This window comes from Cydia strobilella, chromosome 1, assembly GCF_947568885.1.
Source record: "Cydia strobilella chromosome 1, ilCydStro3.1, whole genome shotgun sequence".
NCBI classification, from domain to species: domain Eukaryota; kingdom Metazoa; phylum Arthropoda; class Insecta; order Lepidoptera; family Tortricidae; genus Cydia; species Cydia strobilella.
In genome coordinates this window covers 6,995,110-7,017,880 of record NC_086041.1, presented here as the reverse complement: position 1 = coordinate 7,017,880, position 22,771 = coordinate 6,995,110, and the positions used below count along the sequence as shown (strand labels likewise).

The 22,771-nt window shown below is 35.1% G+C and overlaps 1 protein-coding gene across 1 annotated transcript in view; it reads right to left on the bottom strand.

Annotated features, from left to right (window-relative positions):
• The window catches only part of LOC134755844 (atrial natriuretic peptide receptor 2-like), a 44,160-nt gene that overhangs the window by 4,946 nt on the left and 16,443 nt on the right, over nucleotides 1–22,771 (bottom strand). The window contains exons 2-4 of the mRNA XM_063692475.1: nucleotides 5,174–5,313; nucleotides 3,962–4,106; nucleotides 1,534–1,683 (exon numbers count right to left, since the gene is read on the bottom strand). Of these exons, the coding sequence (XP_063548545.1) occupies nucleotides 1,534–1,683; nucleotides 3,962–4,106; nucleotides 5,174–5,309 (431 nt within the window). The 5' untranslated portion in view covers nucleotides 5,310–5,313. The remainder of the gene's footprint in view (nucleotides 1–1,533; nucleotides 1,684–3,961; nucleotides 4,107–5,173; nucleotides 5,314–22,771) is intronic.

The following is a 22,771-nucleotide window of genomic DNA, read 5'->3' as shown; positions in this document are numbered from 1 at the left end:
CTGTGTACACTACAGTTTTTTTCCTAATGTGGGATTTTTTTGTGTTATTTCTACTCAGAATGACGAGCTATTTCGATCCTAAATGGAGAAAAAAAGTATCTCAACATTTCCAATTTAGATCTTTCCATTCCATTACGCCATGGTAAATGGTAACGAAATGGAAATAAAAATCTTGGGACACTTTTTTTCTAGGATAGAAAGAGCTCGTGATTCTGAATAGAAATGACATAAAAATATGCAAATAAAAAACAATACAATTTTAAATATAATAAGCCCTGGTGGCCTAGCGGTAAGAGCGTACGGCTTTCAATCCGGAGGTTGCGGATACAAACCCCGGCTCGTACCAATGAGTTTTTCGGAATTTAATACGTACGAAATATCATTTCATATTAATTAGTCGCTTTTCGGTGAAGGAAAACATCGTCAGGAAACCGGACTAATCCCAATAAGGGCCTAGTTTAGTCTCTGAGTTGGAGGGTCAGATGGCAGTTGCTTTCGTAAATCTAATGCCTACGCCAATTATTGGGATTTATTGTCAAGCAGACCCTGTGGCTCCCATGCGGCTCCCATGAGCCGTGGCAAAAAGCCGGGATAACGCAAAGAAGATGATGATGACAATTTTAAATATAATGGCGCATAAATCCCTACTTGTTAAAGAGTGTAGGCGGCTATATTCGTGTAGGTGGGTGCTCAGCCTTTGCTAAGCTGCTTTTATATTAATAAACTGCTATCAGGAACACAATCTTAAAACGGTCGAATATCTGATTGAGCGTGATATTCATGAGCTATAAATAGGTACCTGGTTTATGCTGGTACTAGAGGAAAAACGTTTTTTTTTTATCTAGCCAATAATTCCTCACGACTAAAGGTTAAAATGTTCAATCTTAGGATTAAGGCCCCGTGGGTTTGTGTACTTCTCTCACTCTCACTGAGCGTAAGTGTGAGCGAGATGGATGTGCGTGCTCGGGACCGCGGATATCGTTTTTGAATTTTAATTTGTTGTAAGTTTTAACAAAAAAAGTAATCAATGAGTTCCCTCAAAAATAAAATTGCGCATTTTTAGAAGCAATTTCCATATTTCTAGCTGTTGTTCATAAATTGTTATGAATTTTTAAACTGCGTTTTAGACCTATGTTCGTGATTTTTTTTTCTATCGAGCGAAAGTCAAAAAATCTGGATTCGAATGAATGAAGTCACTAGAGAAAATCCTCAAAATGACTAATTAAATTATTGGCAACCGTAATGTGACCTAAAAAGCGGTAATTTTTTTTTAAAAACTCCGATCTCTAAACCTACGGCACCTTAACTTTAATCTCTATACAGATGTAGTGCATAAATTTTCCATCGTATTTTTCGGATACGTGCGAACGTGTCTTGCTATTTCAGTCAATCTCGATGCTGAGGTTGACTGAAGTAGCATGACAAATACGAACGTTTCCGAGAAAATACGATGGTAGGTATAAACAATTATACACTATTTCTGTACTTAATATGATGTTAAGCTATGATTTCCTAAATATTTTATTTACTTACTTCGGTAAGAGCTGATAGAGAAGCTCCTCGCACTTTCTCTTCTCCTCAAGATAGTCCGACGTGCGTTCCTCCACCAGGGCCTCGAGGTTGTTGGCGTATTGCTCCACTTGCGTCAACAACATGTCCAGCCGCGTGGACGTCTCGCAGTCCCTAAACAAACAGTACAGTAAATGTAGAATTGTAGAAATAAGATGGGCGTCGACAATGCTTTGAATAGCTTCGGGAAAAGATGGTAAGACTGTGCCTTTGTTTGCTTTGCTCGACTTGGAGACAGACAGAAAGGAAAAAGTTAAGTAAACCAGTCATAAAATGTTCCTGATATATAATTTAAAATAAAAGTCTGCTCGCGTTGTGATAATTTTTGAGTTTTACTCTGAAGCAAAGTTTTATCTTAAGAGTCTCGCTTGCTCGAGTATCCATAGTAGCGCGAGGACAACAATTAAGCCCCTTTATAAAACAAACTATTAAATCAATTTTTTTAACATGTAGATGCCGGAAGCGTAACTTTTCCATTTTTTCCTTTAATATAAAATTTAAACTTAAATTTTGACATTGATCAAAGTAAGCCCACTCCAAAGTAACTAGAATAAGTAATTGCGTTTCGTTTTGTCTGTGAAATTAGTCGAGTTGAAATTTCTTGGAAATATCATTTTCTTTGTAACTAACTGGAATGATAACAAGCCTGTTCTGTGAAAGCACACACGAGGCAATTCCAAGCGCTGGAATGAATAGGAGGGATTTATGAAGGCACCGTGTCCTGCATACTGGAACACACACCTTAGCTCTTGTGGACTAACGCAATCTTGCTTGTGCTAATGCTAAGGCTAATGCCTTTTTTTACGAATCTCATCTGTTTGCATTGGATTATAGGTTTGTACTATGGATATAATAAATAGAAATATTTATGTGTGATTTGAAGGTTATCATCCCAACTAGTGATGATGTTAACTAAAAAAATTGGTACACACTAAAGCAAATTGAATTATTTTCTACAAAAATTTGTGTTATTTCAAATAGAAACACTACTATGATTACGACAATGGCATTGTTATCAACATAAATAAAACCAAATGTATGCACGTGCGATCCCCGTACAGTAGACAAGCAAGTCGGCCGCCGCGCATAATTGGCCACACGTATGAGTGCCTGCACAGCGCGCTACAGAATTGTGAGTGTGCGAGTATCGAGATTGTGTCAGAGTACAAGTATCTGGGCTTATTAATAAATTACAATTTCTCTTGAAAAAATCATATCAATAAATTATGTGACAAATTAAGAACTGTACTAGTAAAACTACATCAGTTAAAATATGTACTGGACAGGGCCACGATGTTTACCTTAATACTATGCGCTGGCAGACTCTCTGTTTTCTTATGGCCTGACATGCTATGGTAGGACATTTAAAACTTATCTATACAGGATTAAATCATTACAAATACGCTTTATGAAATTATTAGTCGATAAAAAAAACTAAAACTCGCTGTAAAAAAAGTGACTATGAAGAATTATTTGTGAAATTGAAGTTACTACCGTAAACACTAAGATGTAGGTACCTATGTAGGCTATGTACTTACTAGTATGTAATTAGCTAAGACTACCCATCTGTTTTAAGGGAGTCCCCTCTGCCAACAAACTGTCTTGCAGTTTGGCAGAATAAGTAAATGTAAAATAGGGTTTATTTCGCTAGAATAAATGATTTATTTATTTATTTTATTTTTATTTATTTATATAAATTACAAACCGAAATAAATTTCATATAGGTACAAAGGAAGAAATTTATTTAGTTTTGTAAAAAATGGTAGGTACATTTATTTATATGAAAATCTAAAACTACCACAGCAGAGGTGCAATAAACAAACAGCTAAACAAATCAGTACCTACTTAGTTGCCAGATTAAGATAGTCCATAGTATTAAATCATCCACAGTTCAAAATCTTAAGGTCAACTAGTTTAAAACTTGTCATTGCGTGAAGGTTTTCTACGGTTCAGCGATGCAAGTTCAGACCATTACCTACATCCACTTAGTGAGTGTTTTAATTTATATAAATATGAGGAATGTTTCAATTTAATTTACTAGCTATATTGTGTAAAGTAACTATTACAAATTGTTATTTACAATTTTTATCATCATCAAATTTTATTTTTAAAAACAATGATTTGACTGCCTACACGCACAGGTCGCTACGTGCAAACTGAGGCATCTATATTCGCCCTTAGTCATTTATCCCACTTTTACCCTACTTACTTGAATTATTTTCCCACATGAATGTATCAATAACCAAACCAATTTAGATCCTTTTTAGAACTTCATAGCAAACTATTCTCCAGAATACTTCCTTAAGTAGCTAATAGCTTTCAGACATAAGCGATAAATTGTTACTCGCACTTATTTTATTTAATAGCTACTTGATTTCGCGAAAACACTTACTTGTTGATTCTGTGAATATTTTCCTTGAGCGCTAAGAAGTCTGGCCTATCATCTTCCGGAACCGTCCAGGGTGGTTCCCCCGTTAGAGACTGGCGCGGAGATACGGACAGCGGTGACGTGCCCCGATTACGCATCTCTGCACAACCTGGTGGAGAAAATTTAATTGAATTAGCTGGCAATAAAAATCAATCTGAAATGACGCAGACTTATCGCTGCGGAATAATTGGGGATAAAGAAAAAATAAATAATTTCCCGATTAAATAAATAAGTCCTGATATCTTAGTGACGTCAGAATTTAATAGCACGAGTGGAACGTAAACGTGAAATCATTGTCTGTGCACTGACAAAAACATGTATGGATTTAAGGGCGTGAGTTGAGACTTGAAAACAATTCCTAGCTAAGTACCTATTCAGAAAGTTATAATTGATAAGGTACGCACATAATTATTTATTTGTAAGATTCTTTTTGATGCACTGATGTTTACATCACACTCGTTCTAATAAAATTTCGCGTTTTAACACTTTTAGCCAAAATTCCCCACTAGACTTTGTTACGTAGTATTTTAAGTTAGTTAGTTAGTTAAGTGTTATACTACATTAGTAGAAATACACGTTAGGGCGCTCTGTTTGTTCGTGCAAGCACAAAACTTTTGCAATTGTGTATTCGTTGAGCGCATTACTAACTTTACTTTCAAGAGCATTACATTTCCCGCATTGTATAAATGTTTCGTTTGATAAATGCAACTTAGTTTAGCTGAATGGAGCCGAGCCAGCGGGGAGTGTTCTAGATGCGGTTGACACAAATGGTTAGCTGGTTGAAAGTGAGGTCGGCGTGCCGACTCATACGTTACGAGTGTTCAGGTTGATTGGAATACTTGAAGTTGGATAGACTGCTTCAATGCCGTATTTCAGTATTAGTAGATATATATATGTAAATATTATAGGTTTAAATTAGTTAACAAACAACTTGCAGCTCACAGTATACTTACTGCAGTAGTCAAGGGCAAGTACTTTTGAACTTGTCCTTTAATATCCCGCATATAAGTTGCGAGCGTGCAATACAGGCGTCACGATTCCACCTAATTTGGGACTGACTGTGCCCCAAAAGCCCGAGGCGCCCGAAAGTTGTAAAAGTTACGCTGCCGGCGCCCTGAGCACTACCAGCGACATCGCCCTAAGGACAATATGTACTACAACATTGTACATATTTACGTTTGAACTTGTCCTCCAGCACGGCCGCGCAGTAGTCGCAGGCGAGCGTGCAGTGCGGGCGCCGCGACTCCAGCAGAGGGCTGACGGCGCGGCGCGGGCTCGGCGAGTCCGCGCCGCCGGGCGGCACCAGCGACATCGCCCTATGGACAATAAAACAGGTATTACAGGTAATTTTCAAGCTTAATAATCATACGCGATTAAGTCCTAAATACGTGGCGACACAAATAAATACTACTTGTTTTGTGTCGATATATATATACCTACTAAAATATTTATACGTCAAATGAAATGTGAATAACACACCAATAACAATTTGGTTATGTGCCATAATTTATAACCAAACACGTTCTAATTCAGTATATTTATAAAAAAGCATACTTCAAAGATCAAACACAACAAAATCATCTAACAAATTTAGTTCCTACTACATTTCGGAAAATTCGCTATTATACTTGTACTTAGTCAGGTATGGGATGGTCTTTAATATAGCTTGAAATGAAACACATGAAACACAGTCTTGTTGTGAATCACAATTTTCAAGTCTTGTCCACTCTTAAGACAGAACTTGTGCTAGAGTTACAGAAAAGTTTGAAAAAGGAAGTTCAAAAGCTCACTACCGTCACTAACACTATTATAAACTTTCAAATTAAAAATAGAGCTTAATTAACCGCAACGGTAAAGCTTTCAAACAAGTCTTCTGTTTACGAAACAGAAGTCCACAGAAGTTTACAGTTTTTGTAACTTCTATTTAAAAAAACCGGACAAGTGCGAGTCGAACTCGTCCACTACATCATCCAGTACATCATCTGTGAAAATTTCAACTGTCTAGCTATTACGGTTCATGAGATATACAGCCTGGTGATAGACAGACGGACAGCGTAGTCTTAGTAATTGGGTCCCGTTTTTACCCTTTGGGTACGGAACCCAAAAATCAAGCTTAGATAATTTTATTCTCAACGGGCATTGTTGGTGTTATTCTGTTATTGCACATTTTTTTTATCATAGTAATTCCACAACATCGTAAATCCTTATTAAAACTAACTCTAAACTAATTCTATTTTATTTTTAAACTTATTTGCTCCGCGCTAATCATACCTTTTTCATAGCCTATTTCTAGCTACGAAGATTAAAAAAGTAACCTACGGGCTGTGATGTAGGATAGGTACCAAATTAGCTCAGCAGTGACGGAGGAAATTATGATGTGTATTCCACTATGATTTCCTATTACGTATATAATGGATAAATTCAACTACATTTATCCATTTAAAAATCATCCCCGTAATCAGCACTAACTGCTCGGAGCGAGCGAAGCACAAAAGTAATCTGATACTGTTGGTAAGTGGGTCACATCACAGCGCTTCCGGAGAGGCGCTCGTCTTCAAAAGCACCATTTAAGGTATCGGTATATAATATAAGTGATGATTTAACCTCTCTTGTAAATCTATAGTAAATAGTGGCCTCTCAGGTACCTAATATTACAAATCGTTATGTAGTTATATTAACGCACTATTTTAATCATTAAATAACCAGCAGCTGTGCATGGAGGGAGCGAAGCACAGAGGTAATCTGATACGATTGGGAACTAGCACCATTTATATCTCTGTATGTCACTGATGATTTAACTCCTCATATCGCAAATCAAACTCATTCATCGATCAATACAAGTATTAAAGTTTTGAATGATTCACGGTTAGTTTCACTAGACTTATATTGACCGGGATATAGACCGTGATTACCTTTTGTATTATTTTTGAGCTCCCGATATTTCGACGCAGTTACATGCATCATGTTCACGGGTGACTGAAGATAGCGGGTGGGTGTCAAAGTTGTGTAGACAGCGCTCTGTCTACCCTCATTCTTGCGCGTCGGCTGCGTTCACTTTCAACGTTACCAACGGTCGCATTCACACTTGTTGGTCCGGTCGCGTTCACAATCGTTGGTCTGTCCAAACACACTACACTCACGGTGTTACTACGCGTGTTTGATTCGGATATCACTGGTTTTTTACACAAACAAATCACAGGATTCCACACATTTGACAGTTTAAACCCATCTTCACGATTGAAATTTTTGTATTTGTGAATTTCAACGGCTTCTCTTACCAATCTTGGTATATAGTGGCGTTCTGTCGAAAAATACAAAAGGTAATCACGGTCTATATCCCGGTCAATATAAGTCTAGCAATACAAGTATGTATATAAAACATCACGATAATCGCTAATCAGCACCTCAGCATCAGTCTCAGCACCAACTACATGGCGTGCGCATTGCCTATGTAATCTGATATCGGGAAGTGGCCCACCTCTTCACACTTCCGGAGAGGCGCTTATCTTGAATATAACCTTTATATGATTGACGAGACGGTTAACCTCTCCCGTATCGTAAATCTATAGCAGATACTAGCCATTTGAGCAATTCAGAAAATTAAAGCAGAAAATTTCTACAGCTGCCTTTTTGGGTATTGTGATCATATACTTCATAGCAGTATTCATGTATAGATTGTATATGGTTTAAACGATCGCCAGAGGAATCATAAACTGAGAGAGTTACGACCTCTTGTGAAATATATAAAAATATTCCTTTCTCAGTACAGAAAATTGATTTGGGATACGTTTAGTCAAGTTGTTAAGAGTCGCCCGAGATTTTAAAGCTTAACTCCGTTTACCTGAAAAAATAAAACTTTTGTGTGCTGTTTAATCACACAGCATAAAGACTGTACACGATATTATCCGGCCATGCATGATCTGGTATATATTTTTACCGAATGGGCATATTCAAGCAGTTATTTTATTTTAATAATCTGTATTTATAGTACTATATAATAAAAATACAAGCATATTACAATGTATGAGCGTGTGTGTTTTCGCCTAATATATTCCAACATATTTATCTTAAAAATTTTGTCGAGGGTTTTTTGATAATCTTCACTCGCATCTTGCTACAAGCCTGCTTTTTGAAACTCTTTTCTACTTGAGGTAGTTAGGCAGCCTTTCTACTCCAAGCACAGAAATTCGTTTTTGTATGGGAGGCAATTTTTTGTCAAAAAGTCGAATTCATCAAAGTTAAAACACCTCAGAACTATCTCATTCTGAATACCATTAGAAAAATGTTAGCTATTGTGAAAAGACATTTTAATGAGGTGTCATTTTATTTGGCTTATCTAACTAAAAATAATGAAATGTTTTTAACAAGAGAATTTAGTAGAGACTGTCAGAAGACCGTGAACAAAAAAAATAGGTACTGTGGAATATAATGCTGCTGAAAGTCACAGACAACCTAATGTTATAATGTGTTTGTAATTTTTATATTTAGTTTGATAACCACAAATTATTAAAAAGAGTGCTGCTTGAAATGTATAGGTACATTCATTTAAAAGATTTACCATATCATGCGTGGCCGGGTTATATCGTGTACTGTCTTTGATTGTGAATGTATTTTAATTACTACACGAAACACAAATGTTGCGTTATGATTAATTCTAATCTTTTAAGAAAACCCTTTAAATAGACATCGCGTGTGCCAACAGATCACTACCACATAGTATAAAACAAAGTCGCTTTCCGCTCTCTGTCTGTCCCTATGTATGCTTAGATCTTTAAAACTACGCAACGGATTTTGATGCGATTTTCACCTATAAATAAAGTAATTCATGAGGAAGGTTTTAGTGTATAATTTGTAAAGGTTTTGTGTAACCCGTGCGAAGCCGGGGCGGGTCGCTAGTTATTTATATTTCCCCTTTATAGACAAGTTAAATGTCAATCAGAAGTTGTGTGTAAAAATAAAACTTACACGTAAACATACCACATTAATTTTTATCATTGAGAACTATTGTATGAGTGGTTATTTCTAATAATCCTTTTAAACTTTTCCCTTTCAGCAATGCTTGTCACAGTCATATTGTGCCCCTTAATTTAATAAGCATGTCACCCCTTTGCCACGATCAAAGGCTTTTGTGTTTTATGCCCTTAATTTATGTAACAAAACACGAGTTTACCTTCATCATATTTTACGTACCTACTATGTGTTTAGTTTTGAAATGTTTGACCCGAATTTATGGCACAGTACTCTTGGCATGGTTAAAGGTTTCATAAGAACGGTGTAGTTTTCTGTTCACTGAATTTGTTTTTATAGGGTATTAAAATGTATAGTGTAAAGCCTCTGTTTAAATAGATACTTATTGCAACAATCATAAAGTTAATAATTTTATTGTAATAAATATGAAAAACCGTATCGTTTTTGAAGTGGCTCATTGGAAATAATGTAAAGGTAAAAAAATACATTATACCAGTATGTATAAGTACATTTTATCTATTTGTTTTTATTAATTCAATCCTTCCAAATCTAGACCTCTTCCGTTTAATAAACATGAGCTAGGGCCGAAATGTATCCCAATAACAACCAATGAAATCTGCAAACACTTGACCCTTCCACAAACAAATATTTCTTTAAGAGATCTGTGACCAAAACAAAAATCTCAAAGTTATTTAAGCTTCTTTTATTTAGAAGCCACTGGCAAAAATGTTTCAGAATAAATAAGTATGCCTCGCAATAATCACGTCGTCTAGACAAACAATAAACACCTACACAGACATTTCTACAAGTTGGCATTTAAATTTATACAAATTTACGGTCAGAGAAGTAGATATTTTGCACACACGTTTAATAATAGTACCTAAACTGAAAATGTGTAAGCAAAATGATGCAGAACAATAAATTTTACAATATGGTAGTTCACACATGTTGAATCTTATAACTAAATCTAGTTAAATAAATAGAAAATGAGCAATTTGTAACAATAATTTAGAAACAAAAAATTATATGGGAATAATAATAAAAAATACAAGACTTCAGTTTAATTTTTTTTTATTTTTTACTTCCAAATAGGAAGAAATAATGGTACATACCATTAGATTCCTTACATTTTATTAAAAAAAATATTGTACGGCAACAATATTCATACACGCAATATTTCACTGACAAAATCGCAGTTTCCTTGTTTTCCATAAATAGAAACGGCTTCTAAAGGGGCCCACTGACTATCGGTCCGTCGGACGATATCGGCCTGTCAGTTAGAACAAAAATTTAACAGTTCCGAACAACTGAAAGGCCGATATCGTCCGGCGGACTGATAGTCAGTGGGCCCCTTAAGCAATAGCGACGTTACATGGTGACGTCACGATGTATTGCCATTTAGTCAGAAGCTTTTTGTCAGTAAAGTGCGGGTGCCAGACTGACCATAATTTGTGACTTTTGTATTGCTTTAAGGCAATGGATGGGACCTACAGACATTTGATCCTCAAAACAAACCTGATCGACTGATACCATTAATAAAAAATTGTCAAATACCCTATTGCAAAGGCTATAGACAAAGCCCACTCAAAATAAATGTAAACAGTTTTCCCAAGTTGTTATTTTCGGCACAAAAGACGTTGTTTTGTGCAATGTAACATCAACATCAATAGAAACTCGGAGAACGATTTAGATGGAGCTGATGGAGTAAATAATAGATACTTTATTCTATTTTGTTCGACAGAGGAAGAGATACAAGCCCTCTCAAAAGCGAGGTTTCGATCACAAACTGTCGAAAAATCGACTCTGTTTGACGACAGTTTAATTAATTTTTTTGTGTAAACTATGCGAGGTTCCCGAAGCAGGACTAAGGGAAGTGTTCGTTGTAATTACATAGTTGGAATTGTAGGTACCTATGGGTGATATACCGATCGACCCAACCGCTTTGGAGTAGTAACCTTTTTGTTCATGTTCAAAGAATTGTTATCGCAATATAGCGATTTAATTGACCTTTTATTGATCTTTTCCGAGATTTCATTAGCAATATCTTGTTACGAGATTAGTTGTTCAACCTTATGCGAGCTTTGATTAGCAATATCTTGTTACGAGATTAGTTGTTCAACCTTATGCGAGCTTTGATTAGCAATATCTTGTTACGAGATTAGTTGTTCAACCTTATGCGAGCTTTGATTAGCAATATCTTTGTACGAGACAAGTTGTGTACGATTATTATTTCAAGTTAAAATCTCGCACTAGATCGGTTATGGTTTAAGTGCGATTAGATCGGTTATGCCTTGAAACTTACATTCCTACATAGGCTGTTAAAATCTACGTTAATATAAAATTGCTACATATTTTCGAGTTGGGTAAAAGAAAATTAACCTAAGCCCCTTCGCTTTCATGGAAACAAGTACAAAGACTAGTAGTTCAAAAAAACCACAACTTTTCTTAAACTTCCATTTATCGCAATAAAATCATTTTCACTACTCGGTAAAATGCGGCTTAGAATTTCCATAAGCCAGGAAATGCAAATCCGCTTGCGGTTCGGGCCCATAACGCCGTTGAGCTCTTGGGCTGCTATATTTTGCATAAGAGTAGGTAGAAACGTCTCCTATGGGAATAGATGCTTTTCACCTCTTCATAGAAATGCTGAATTCTTTACCTTGTCAGTGAACAATTATAGCTTACCTCAAAGACATGGGGATGAAATAAGTTTTGTGAGCAGTGTTATTATAATAATTGTGTGTTTATCGAATATATATGTTTAATGTTATAGAACAAAATTGTAATGTAAAATCGCTGTCTTAATTTTGTAAACCATAGATTGCATGCACTGAAATAGAAATAATCGAGTTGACAAACTCGCCAATGTTAATTTTATAGATACCGTTAAACGAGATAGAAAACGTTAATTGCATCATCTGCATTTATATTTGTTTGCAAGGTAAGCTTATAACTTTGCTGATTGTAACTTACAGCTCTTATTCCACCTGTAGGCGATGGAACTACCAACCTCTGTGCTGCGCGCGTGTTGGCAGCAGCCTGGTACCTACAGATGCCGCTTCCAGCGCACTTCTTTTGTTTTTATTGTATAGATTTTGTTTCATTTCCTTGCTGTCAATAAGCGTTACTTAACGCATTCACTGCCAGGGGGCTTGGCCTAGGGACAAACTTGTATGACGGTGAACGCACATGTGCGTTGGGGGCAGTGAATGTGTTAACGTAACTTTTGTATTTTTTTGTGTAAATAGCTTTTGTTTGTAAATATTCTGGGAGTTTTCCTGTGCAATTGTCTAAATATTGTGTAATAATTATACAGTACAGTACAGAAGAAGTTTTACGCATTTTATTCATTATCAGCGGCCCGATCAGCTACATCACCAACAACCTGGTACTTTAATTGACCAAGCGTTAGCGAAGGTCTCAGTTTCAGCTTGGACGAAAATGTAGGTAGGTATAGGTATATATATACCTACGTATATATACGGATATCCGTAGTCTCTCCGTGCGCGTTATTCGCGGACATTACGTGCAGCAGCCGTGGTTCTTATGCATACTTAGATTTACATTTTTCCTCCCGTAGCGAGCACCTAGCATGCTCCAGCAAACTCTGCAATGGGTAAAATATAAATTGGCTCTATGTAACACTACGGTATGAATATTTTTGATTTATTGGATTCCTCGAAGAAAGGCGAATTTGTCCTTCTTAGAAATCAAATATACGAAATATAAGAAGTGCGCGACAAACATACTTTCTAACATAACATATTTTTCTATAATATACTATTTAATCATATTTCAGGATATTTAACGGAGAGTATATTTTAACCACATCAGCTTGTAAAGGGTCTCTTTAGTCTTCAAAAACTGATGAGCAAGTTGCTATTTGTAAGAGTCTGTTTTGAAAAAGTATTATGGTGCAAAATTTGGGCTGTTTCCTCATGCTGGCTGGCTGAATCGACTTTTAAGTGTTGAATTTGAATAATAAATATTTAATAAGTACCATTCATAGATTTGATTTCTAATATTATACAGTTAGTTTTTTTCCTCGGGAAGGAAAATGTGTTTTACTCGGTAGCAAATTTTGCCTAACGAGGGTTAATTTCCCAAGATTCCACTATTCGAACCATTCGCTATACTCGTGGTTCAATTTTGTAATATTTCGCTTGTTCGGGTATCAATATCAGCACGAGAAGTTTAACAACAACTTTGCTCCCTTATAAAACAAATAACTATTACATACCTATCTGATGCACGCATTTAGCTATTTTTTATCATAAAAAATATGTATTTTTTATGATAAAAAATAGCTAAATGGTTTTATTTAACTTGACCCCGTATCTTCTTTGTATAAATCTACATATTATGTAATAGACAATATTTTTATTTATCATAATAATAGACTAGACTTATTCATACCATTTTTCAATAACACTTCAACTTTAGATTCCGTACCGTTTTAGTGGTATATATAATAAACAATTTTTTTTTTATCATAATAATAGACATATTCATACCGCTTTTCAATTAAACTTCAAGTTAAGATTCCGTACTAAGTGTTATCATCATTAGTCCATAGCTGCCTCTTACCATCAGGCTGGCTGTATATTTATGTTTTCCGAAAAGGGCCTCTGGGTTTATTACGACGGTATCTGGATACCTATAAGGCAATTTCTTTGTTACCTCTACTTTACAGTTGTACATATCTCAACAGACCAGTGATTAATATCAAGTAAAATCATTTTAAAGTGCAGTCATCTCCAAAGATATAATTCATTGAACTTTCGCTCTGATGCTAATTATCTCGACTGATTTTTGAAATCGTACTGGGCAAATACCTTAATTGATTAATTAAGTATTGAATAAAGCTAAAGAGAGATAGAAAATATAAATTACCAGTAAACATTTCTTTCGAATTTAAGGCATTCATACGAATACAAAGTGTAAGGTTTTGTGTGCCTTCAGAATCACACAGAGGTTTACTAGAATTCCTCGTCTGATAGGCACTTTGGTCCGCATTTTATTTCATAATACCTCAAAGATAAAATATAAGTAGGTCCATACTTGCGAAGAGGTGCCATAAATGTCTAGAATATTGATAAAAACAAGAAGTGACGGCTTCAAATTGGCTTTAATTTTTTATTTCTTTCGTAAATAGGTTAGTTAACCATGCGACCTTTTCAACCTTTAGTCAATATTAGCATATGGTTATTTTAACAAGTTTAATAGACCAATGTATACGTAGCTGCAAAAGTGTATACCCACTTTATGAACGAATTCCATTCATGATGTGTCCATGCCATTTTGCAGCTCGCTGTACCTTCACATAGTTTGTTTGTTTTTATTATTACTGCTTTGAATCTAATATGAATTTAAGTGTGAATGTCAGCACGAACTTGAAAAATTCTGAAAGACGTGTTAAATTGAGATTCAGGTTCTAATTTCTTATCAGTTACTTTACATAAACTATATCAATAGGTATAAAACCCGAACAAGACTACCTACGCCGTGAGCCATTACGCCTGCGCTGTGGTATGGCCTTAAATTCGGAATACTCGTATTTTTAATTCCTTATTTCCCCCTGCCTACTAGAAAGTAGGTCACAGTCAAGGCACAAATCTTTTAGGAACTAGATAGCTAAGCCGGCGGCGTTATCAACTCGCAGCGTTCCTTTGCGCGCCGGGTTCAATCAAGGATGAAATTCCTTTCGTCTGCCGCACGCCCGGAATTGTATCAACATCAACCCTTTTCCTTCCTTATATTTCCTTATATTGTATTTTTGTTTTCAAAATGGTATCGTATGTACTGATAAAAGTAAAATGACTATTAGAGTTATACTTAGCTACTCGTACTCGTAGTACTACGCCGTAGCTCGTAGCCTGCTCGTAGCGAAAATCCTCAGCCGTCATTTTTGTGGCATTTTCTTCGTTAATGATTAGCGTGGTTTTACTACAAATTGACACGCCCTACTTCTATCTGTAAACAAAATTAATTTGGAACACAACACGTAAACCGCCTTGCGTTAGAGAATTACATCATCTTGTTTCCGTTTGACACGGCTGTGTTGCTCCTGCCACTGACGTAAGGGACTGACATTAACTGACACAAACTTGAGTGTTTGGCAGTGCGGGCTTTCAGGCTTTCTCGCCTCAGCATTGCTCCGAGCAATTATTAGGGTTGACACAACTTGACGTCCCTTTGCGTGCACGACCACAGATAAGATAATGACTTGAATTTTGACAACCCTAAATAGCCGTAAGGGATAGCACCATACATTAGAAAGGGACAGCGTGATTCATCCCTGAATCGCTGTCAAACTTCGGTTTTGTAGGAAGTTTCTCCTCTCCTCCTCCTCTGGAGTTGCAGGCGTACATAGGCTACGGAGACTGCTTAATATCAGGCGGGCCGTATGCTTGTTTGCCACCGACGTAGTATAAAAGAAGAAAAAAAGTGTCCTTTCTGTACGGTAGCACTATTATTTATTATGTAGTTTTGGCTAGATAGAGATAAAATTCGATTTTCTTTTTGCTCAGAAAAGACATTTGTTTTGCTTAGTTACCAGGTTTTTTAATTTTATTTTATGGTACACTTGTTCAAAACTATAATAAACAGTTAATATTGAAATAAGTAATATAATTGCACGTTAACAATGCTTGCATGTTAACGTAGTTTACGCAACCTGCTACTGAAGTATGAGCAAGGCTTCCGTTGCAACTATTGAATTAGTATTTTTTTTTTTTACTAATTATAGCTTTAATTTTAGTTAGGATAGTTTATTTTAATATAGTTGGCATGTACTAATTATTGTAATTTTAATGTAATGGGTTGATACCTGAATATTTATTTATTAATTTATAATGCACGTTTATGTAACAGAAAATAGCAAGTAGTAATTTTACGGTACGGTCACCAATAAACATTGGTAGTTTTTGTAGTATTATAGGTTTGAAAGTTTAGCACATTCTGCCGAAAATCTCGCCATATATCAAGCGTGAATTAGGATAATTAAATTTAAAAAAAAAAATTAAACGCTTTTATTTCGGATTATAATTATATCCATAGAAGTACATATTATTAAAATGAGATTAAACTTATAATACTAATAATATAATATTATGGCAGGTCGGGAAAAACGTAATAGATGTGCATTTTTTTTGGTCAAAGAAACTTCTTCTTGAAACTGACTGAAAATTTTGTAGACAATAATGCCTTACAGCGTTACATGTAGTATCTTTACTATGTAATGATGTAACAATATACTGTATTTACTAATAATATACATATATTCTACTTATGTTCTTCGAGCCCACTTGGCACCAAATATATAGGTTAGGAAATAATTATAGGAAAATATTATACATCATTACATTATTATGTAATGATGTATAATATTGTAATAAAGTTATATATTAAATATAATGGCGTCACGGAAAATCCTGGTTAATTTATTTCTTCCTTTTAGTTGTTCCTTTTCCTTCGTAGTAGAACCTCCGTACGAATGTATTTATTACCTTACCTTACCTTAGTAGGCGATATTGTGCGCACGAAGCCATTATTGGGGAAGCTCCACATATTCCCAACACGAAAAACATGGATCACCGCACATTCGAACAAAATTAATATCTATTGCTCTTGCATTATTCAAATGACAGACGGCCTAATTCGAACTTTAAGATACGTCAAAAATTTGCTAAAGATACGATATGAATCGTATATGTCAGTGTTAAAAGTGACGTTTCTTCAAACAAAAACGTTACTTTTGACACTGACATACCCGATCCATGTCGTATCCTTAACAAATTTTAGATGTATCTCAAAATTCGAATCAAGCCAGAGACTCAGATGGATAGTTTTCGAATTTCGGTGTACGCGTTGCATAACTAATTTTACAATTCTTTTATATTTTTGTTCCTTTTTCAGAAAATAAGTATCATCCACAGGATAATAGGTAAATAGTATTACTTAGACCTACTGCTTTACCATAACAAAAACTTTATTAGAATACAATCATGTCCACGTATATAAGTTAATTTAAAAAAATGTCGTAAATAAAAATCATATCATGTTTGCTTAAATCACAAAACCAAAATCACAATTAAACCGTTGCAGATGAAGATAAATTACAACTTTCATAAAGCGTCAAAGCCATCAAATTATTGTATCTACCTTTATATTTACTTGTTGCCATTACTCTGAGGCCTACGAAAGTTCTGATAAAATTTATGAGTATATACTCTCGGGTTTGTTCTTTTTTAGGGTTCCGTACCCAAAGGGTAAAAACGGGACCCTATTACTAAGCACTGTCCGTCTGTCTGTCCGTATGTCCGTCTGTCTGTCACCAGGCTGTATCTCATGAACCGTGATAGCTACACAGTTGAAATTTTCACACATGATGTATTTCTGTTGCCGCTATACTTAAAAGTACGGAACCCTCGGCGGGCGAGTCCGACTCGCACTCGGCCGGTTTTTTTTTTTTTCTTGTGCTCACCCTAAAACCCACGAACTTCGCGTTTCCGTGAATTTATAGTGCAGTAAAGGTTTTAAAAGGTAAGTCAATGTTTATGTACATACATAATAAGGATCAGTTGCCTTAGGTAATACTTTATGATTAAGAAATGACCCTCTTCGGAAGGTTCCTAAACTGCCCGTTCCGAGTTGCCTTCGAGAAAGCAATTAATTATTCAAATGGACAGTTTCGGCCAGCTTAAATTAATTTCAGTAAAAGAAGGTATCTCTCGGGTACGTTTTAGAACCTGTCCTACCAAAGGTACCTACTTTTAATGTGTACTTATATGTTTAATTTAGCATTTTCTTAAGCCGTTGGCTTTCTAAGTATTGAAGCTTGAGTGGCATCCATATTGTTGAATATGTTAGCCATATGATGATATACCTATTATTTTGATGACAAGATGTCGTGGGGCAGAAGGCATATTCAGGCTTTCTAAACACAGTACAGTACTACAAATCAAAATTCAGAACTCATTTAACTCTTATAAAAATAAATAATTGGGTTTTTAACAAATTTAATAATGAATACATGAAAAAGCTTTTCAGAAAAATGAGCAAACAAAATATAAATACTTGATATTTTCGTAGAATAACTTGTAAATTCTCCGATCCCAGCCTAAAAGATCTCCAATAAATATGATATTTCGCAAACAAGATATCAATTCCGCGAAATCAGGGTAGTACCTACCTACAATTGGGCTACTACTAATGAAAATATGTATTGAAGAATACCAAACAAAATTCAAAAAGTAGACAATGTATTATTTAAAGTACTTTATTTTCTAGATAATACGATACACATTTAAATGACAATGCAAAAGTAAGACTTCGAATTGTAAATGTAAAGCCGATTTTAACACAACATCTGTGTGTGTCAACGCGCGGAAGTAGGGGTGTGATTAAATTTAACCCGGCTCAAGTCGTATCCAGGGATGAGAGAATAAAACTGAATGCCAATTTTCAACTTTTCAGTTAAAGTCGCGTTCCGATGACAAAAAATGCCTCTTAGCTCGATAAGGATAATGTGTTGTCTCTGACCCAAAAATATACTCACAATATCAAAACGGGTTAAAAGACATACTTTACTACGCAAAAACAAGTCATATAATTGAATGAGTTTCTAATGAACATTCGATTATTATGCGTGATAGGGTAGATTTTACCCCCACTTGAACCATAACGAGTTGAATATTAAACAGACAGACAGACAGACGGACAGACGAAATCCAATTCGATTACGGCGATACCATGTTATGCAGCAATTAAACCGCCAACAAAATGTATAGAACTGAAAACTCGCTAACGTGACGCCATACAACAATGATGAAGAAACCATATTTGCTTGGATACTATGTGCCTTTATTATTCACTTGCCTTTGTCGCAACGAAGTTAGGGCATCAATTCCATCCATTTTGCATTTCAACTCCGTTATTAAGGGATGTTACGGTTCAGTTATTACGTGAACGTTTTCGGCTTAGGAAATTGCATACATATCCCATGGTTTAACTTTTTTATCTTTATTTATCTTTATTTATCTTTATTTTCACGGTAATACAAGGTAAAAAGGCAGACAACCAAAAGGCACTGAATTATCAGGCCAAAAAAATATTTGCATATTTGGTGCGGGAAACAATTGCACGTTCACGTAACGTTTAGAGAAATATAAATGATATATAGAACAGGCTCCAATGAGATGTTCGTTTGCAAAAATAGCGCACCGCAGGCTTCTGATCCTTGTAGTGGGGTTCCTCGGCTCCTAGAAACCCGATGTTGCCGGGCTGAAAAGTGGTGCCGTTTGAATATTCCCCTTCGCTTCTTCAAATCCCGAATGTCAAACGTCAAAATTAAATCTTATGGAGTTTCTTCTCTTTGTAAAACAATATTAATTCTCTTTTAAGTTAAAGACTTTTTGCTGGAAGTTATGGCGACGACGCCAGTGCGAAAAAATTACGTTAATGAGTGAAACGTGCCGAAATAAATTGTGTTCTCGGTATTTTTTCAAAGACGATTAAAACTTAAGATATTAATAGTTATTTGTTTTACAAGGGGGCAAAGTTGTTGTTAAGCGAAAGATTCCAAAATTGAACCACGAGCGTAGCGAGAGTAGGTCGAAAAATGGAATCTTGAGCGTTGCGAGGGTTTCAAGGCACGAGGGTTAAACAAATTTTGCCACCGAGTGAAACATGAAATTTTTCACCACACCAACACAAGGAAAATGCTCATTGTAAAATATCAATCAAAATAAAAGCAAATCGATTTAAAATGAATGTCATTAAATATTTATCTTTCAAAATCATCATTTAAAAGTCAATTCTACCAGCAAACATAAGAAACACAACTCAAAATTTGCATTTGATTACTTTGCCTTACATGTGAATAAAATGCAACTTTCTTATCAGTTTTTGAACAATCAAGAGAGGTGTGGTAAAAAATCTTATATCATTTACATCGAAGAGCGCAAAAATATCTGACAACCCGTTTTGTAGTGCCATATAAGCGTGTTATCTTTGCGCGCTTCATTTCAACTTGCAAGAGATATTCAATTACAGGTGCGGACAAGAGCTTTACCTGACACATTAGTAACTAACACAATGTTGTGTGTTAGTAGTATATCTTAACATGAATGTTGAGAAAATCACATTTATTAATAATTCAACTCCTATTGATTTATTGTTTCGATCAAATGTGGAAAATTTAATTTTAATAATTTGTCTGGTTTTTAGGGCTATGTGTTTTAGTTTCAAATGATTTAAATAAATTTAAAAAAAAATGCTATTTAAAAAATATATATTTAGTAACTTGGCCTATTAGGGTTCACCCATTAATTACGTCACACGAATTTCTAGGTTTTTTCACCCCTCCCCCCTCTTTGTCACACTTGGTCACATTTGGCACACCCCTCCCTCCCTGGTGTGACGTCACATTTTGTCAACGAAATCGGCAAATCGAATTAAGTAATTATTGATATTTTATCAAAATATTTTTAGAGTTTTGAATGATTCACGGTTAGTTTCACTAGACTTATATTGACCGGGATATAGACCGTGATTACCTTTTGTATTATTTGTGAGCTCCCGATATTTCGATATTATTTAAAGGTAATCACGGTCTATATCCCGGTCAATATCAGTCTAGCAAAATATTTTTGTCAAAAGAAATATTAGTAATTGTATAACCCAAAACTGATTAGGAAAGTAAATTACAGCGAATAAAATAATTTAAATAAGTTAAAGTGACGTCACAAAGTTTGTGACTCCCCCTCCCCCTGTCACAACATGTCTCATTGTCTTGACCCCCTCCCCCCCCTAAACGTGTGATGTAATTAATGGATGACCCCTTAATGGTTATGAAATTCTCTTCATTTAATTCCGAGAAAAACTTACATAACTAGGTCTTAAACTTTTCAGGTCTGATATTATGTAACTTCTACGCTCGAATTTTAAGAAGCCTAGTTATGCGACTGTTGCATAATATGATTGTGCAGAATATTCCTTTATCACTTCTAAAAGAATGATTGAATTAGGTGGGCCAAAAAGCGGTGTTGTATTGTGTTTGTCGTGCTTACGTCTGCATGACGCGGGTTCGTCCGAAGTGACAAGATAATATCACATAACCTACCACACCCAAAAACTTGACGTCCGCAGACTGTCTACATTGTATATCACAGCAAAGACCTATATAACTCCGTATAAAATGAATATAATCTATTAAATCACATTTAGAAACGGGTCTATCGCGAATTTATTTTGTTACCTTTATTAGCAGTTAGCCGCGACCACGACCAGTGAAACCTGTGTCGAAACGGCGGTAAATAAAGGTAACAAAATAAATTCGCGATAGACCCGTTTCTAAATGTGATTTAATATGTGTTTAAACCGCGAAAGTTTTAAATGAATATAATCTAAGTAAAAAACGTGCCTCGGAAATCAAGAAAATTTGATTCTCGCACCAATTCGAACCGTTTGTTATTATAATATATATAAATTATAAATACAAATAAAAAAAACATTTATCCATATACATATACATTGTTCGATATTTTTATTCTTAGTTTTAATCGTGTGTCGATAGATGGCAGTAAATTTATTGTGACTACAAAATTTACTATGACAGTACCGCTCTATCCTATAGTATAATATTCTCTTTGATCACTGTATGTTTATTTGTTTTCATCACACTTGCTTAATAAAGATCAGATGTACTGAAGGGTAAAGGCCGATATTGTTCCCGCGGGAGTTACGGATTGTGAAAAAAAGCTAGGGAGTATAGCTTTCCTTTTTAATTATGTCACTAATTCATACGAACCAGTAGGTTATAAGTAAAATACTTTGTTTAAAGTCAAGGTAAAAGGGAGTTTTACTTTTAAAATACTGAAATATTTTTAATATTTAATTTGATTAATTTAATAGCCGTTTACAATATTTTTACACAATTTTCAATCGTGGCCGAATTCCGAAGGTCTGTGCCTTCGATGCCTACCCTGTCAGAAATTACAATATGGCGGACGAATGTTTGGAATTTCTTTTCGCTTTCGCTTTCGCTTAAAATTTAGTTTTTTTTTTCAAGTGTGATGAAAAACATTGTAACCCAGGGGTAAGGATATTGTAAACTCGAGTCTTTAAAGCTTGCGGCTGTCTTGCATTTTATAGCTCGTTTACAAAATCTCGCTTACACCCCCTCGTTGCACAATTAGTCATACTTGTTATGGCCATTTTTTGCCCGGATGCTGCACTTCATGATAAAAGCAAGCCGCTTTGCACAGTGCTAGTAGGGACCAAACTGAGTGATTTGACCCGCAGCAGCGCAAGTTTCACCCCTTAGGAACAGAGATGGCGCCACTTCTTTAAAAAATATTTCAAAAAATGCTCCAAGCTAAACCACTGAACCGATTTAAATGTTTAATATCTCAAATGAAAGCTCATTATATAAATTACTTTAAAAAAAATACTCAAAAAATATATACTGATTACTTTCGACAAAAAACGGCATCTTAAGTTTTTTTTTTTTACTCGATTGATAGTTTTTACTTGGTTTCTCAAAAAAAATGTATGGAACATGAATAGCTTAATGCATGTATCTATTACTGAATAAATAACAAGTATTATAAAAAACACCCGACACCGATACCTCTCATACTTCACGAAATATAAAAGTTTGAATGTGAGTGTAAATTTCTTCAAAATATATTTCAAAAAATTCTACAAGCTTAACTATTTGACCGATTTCAATGTTTAATATCTCAAATAAAAGCTCATTACATACATTACTTATAAAAAAATACTCATAAAACATATACTGAA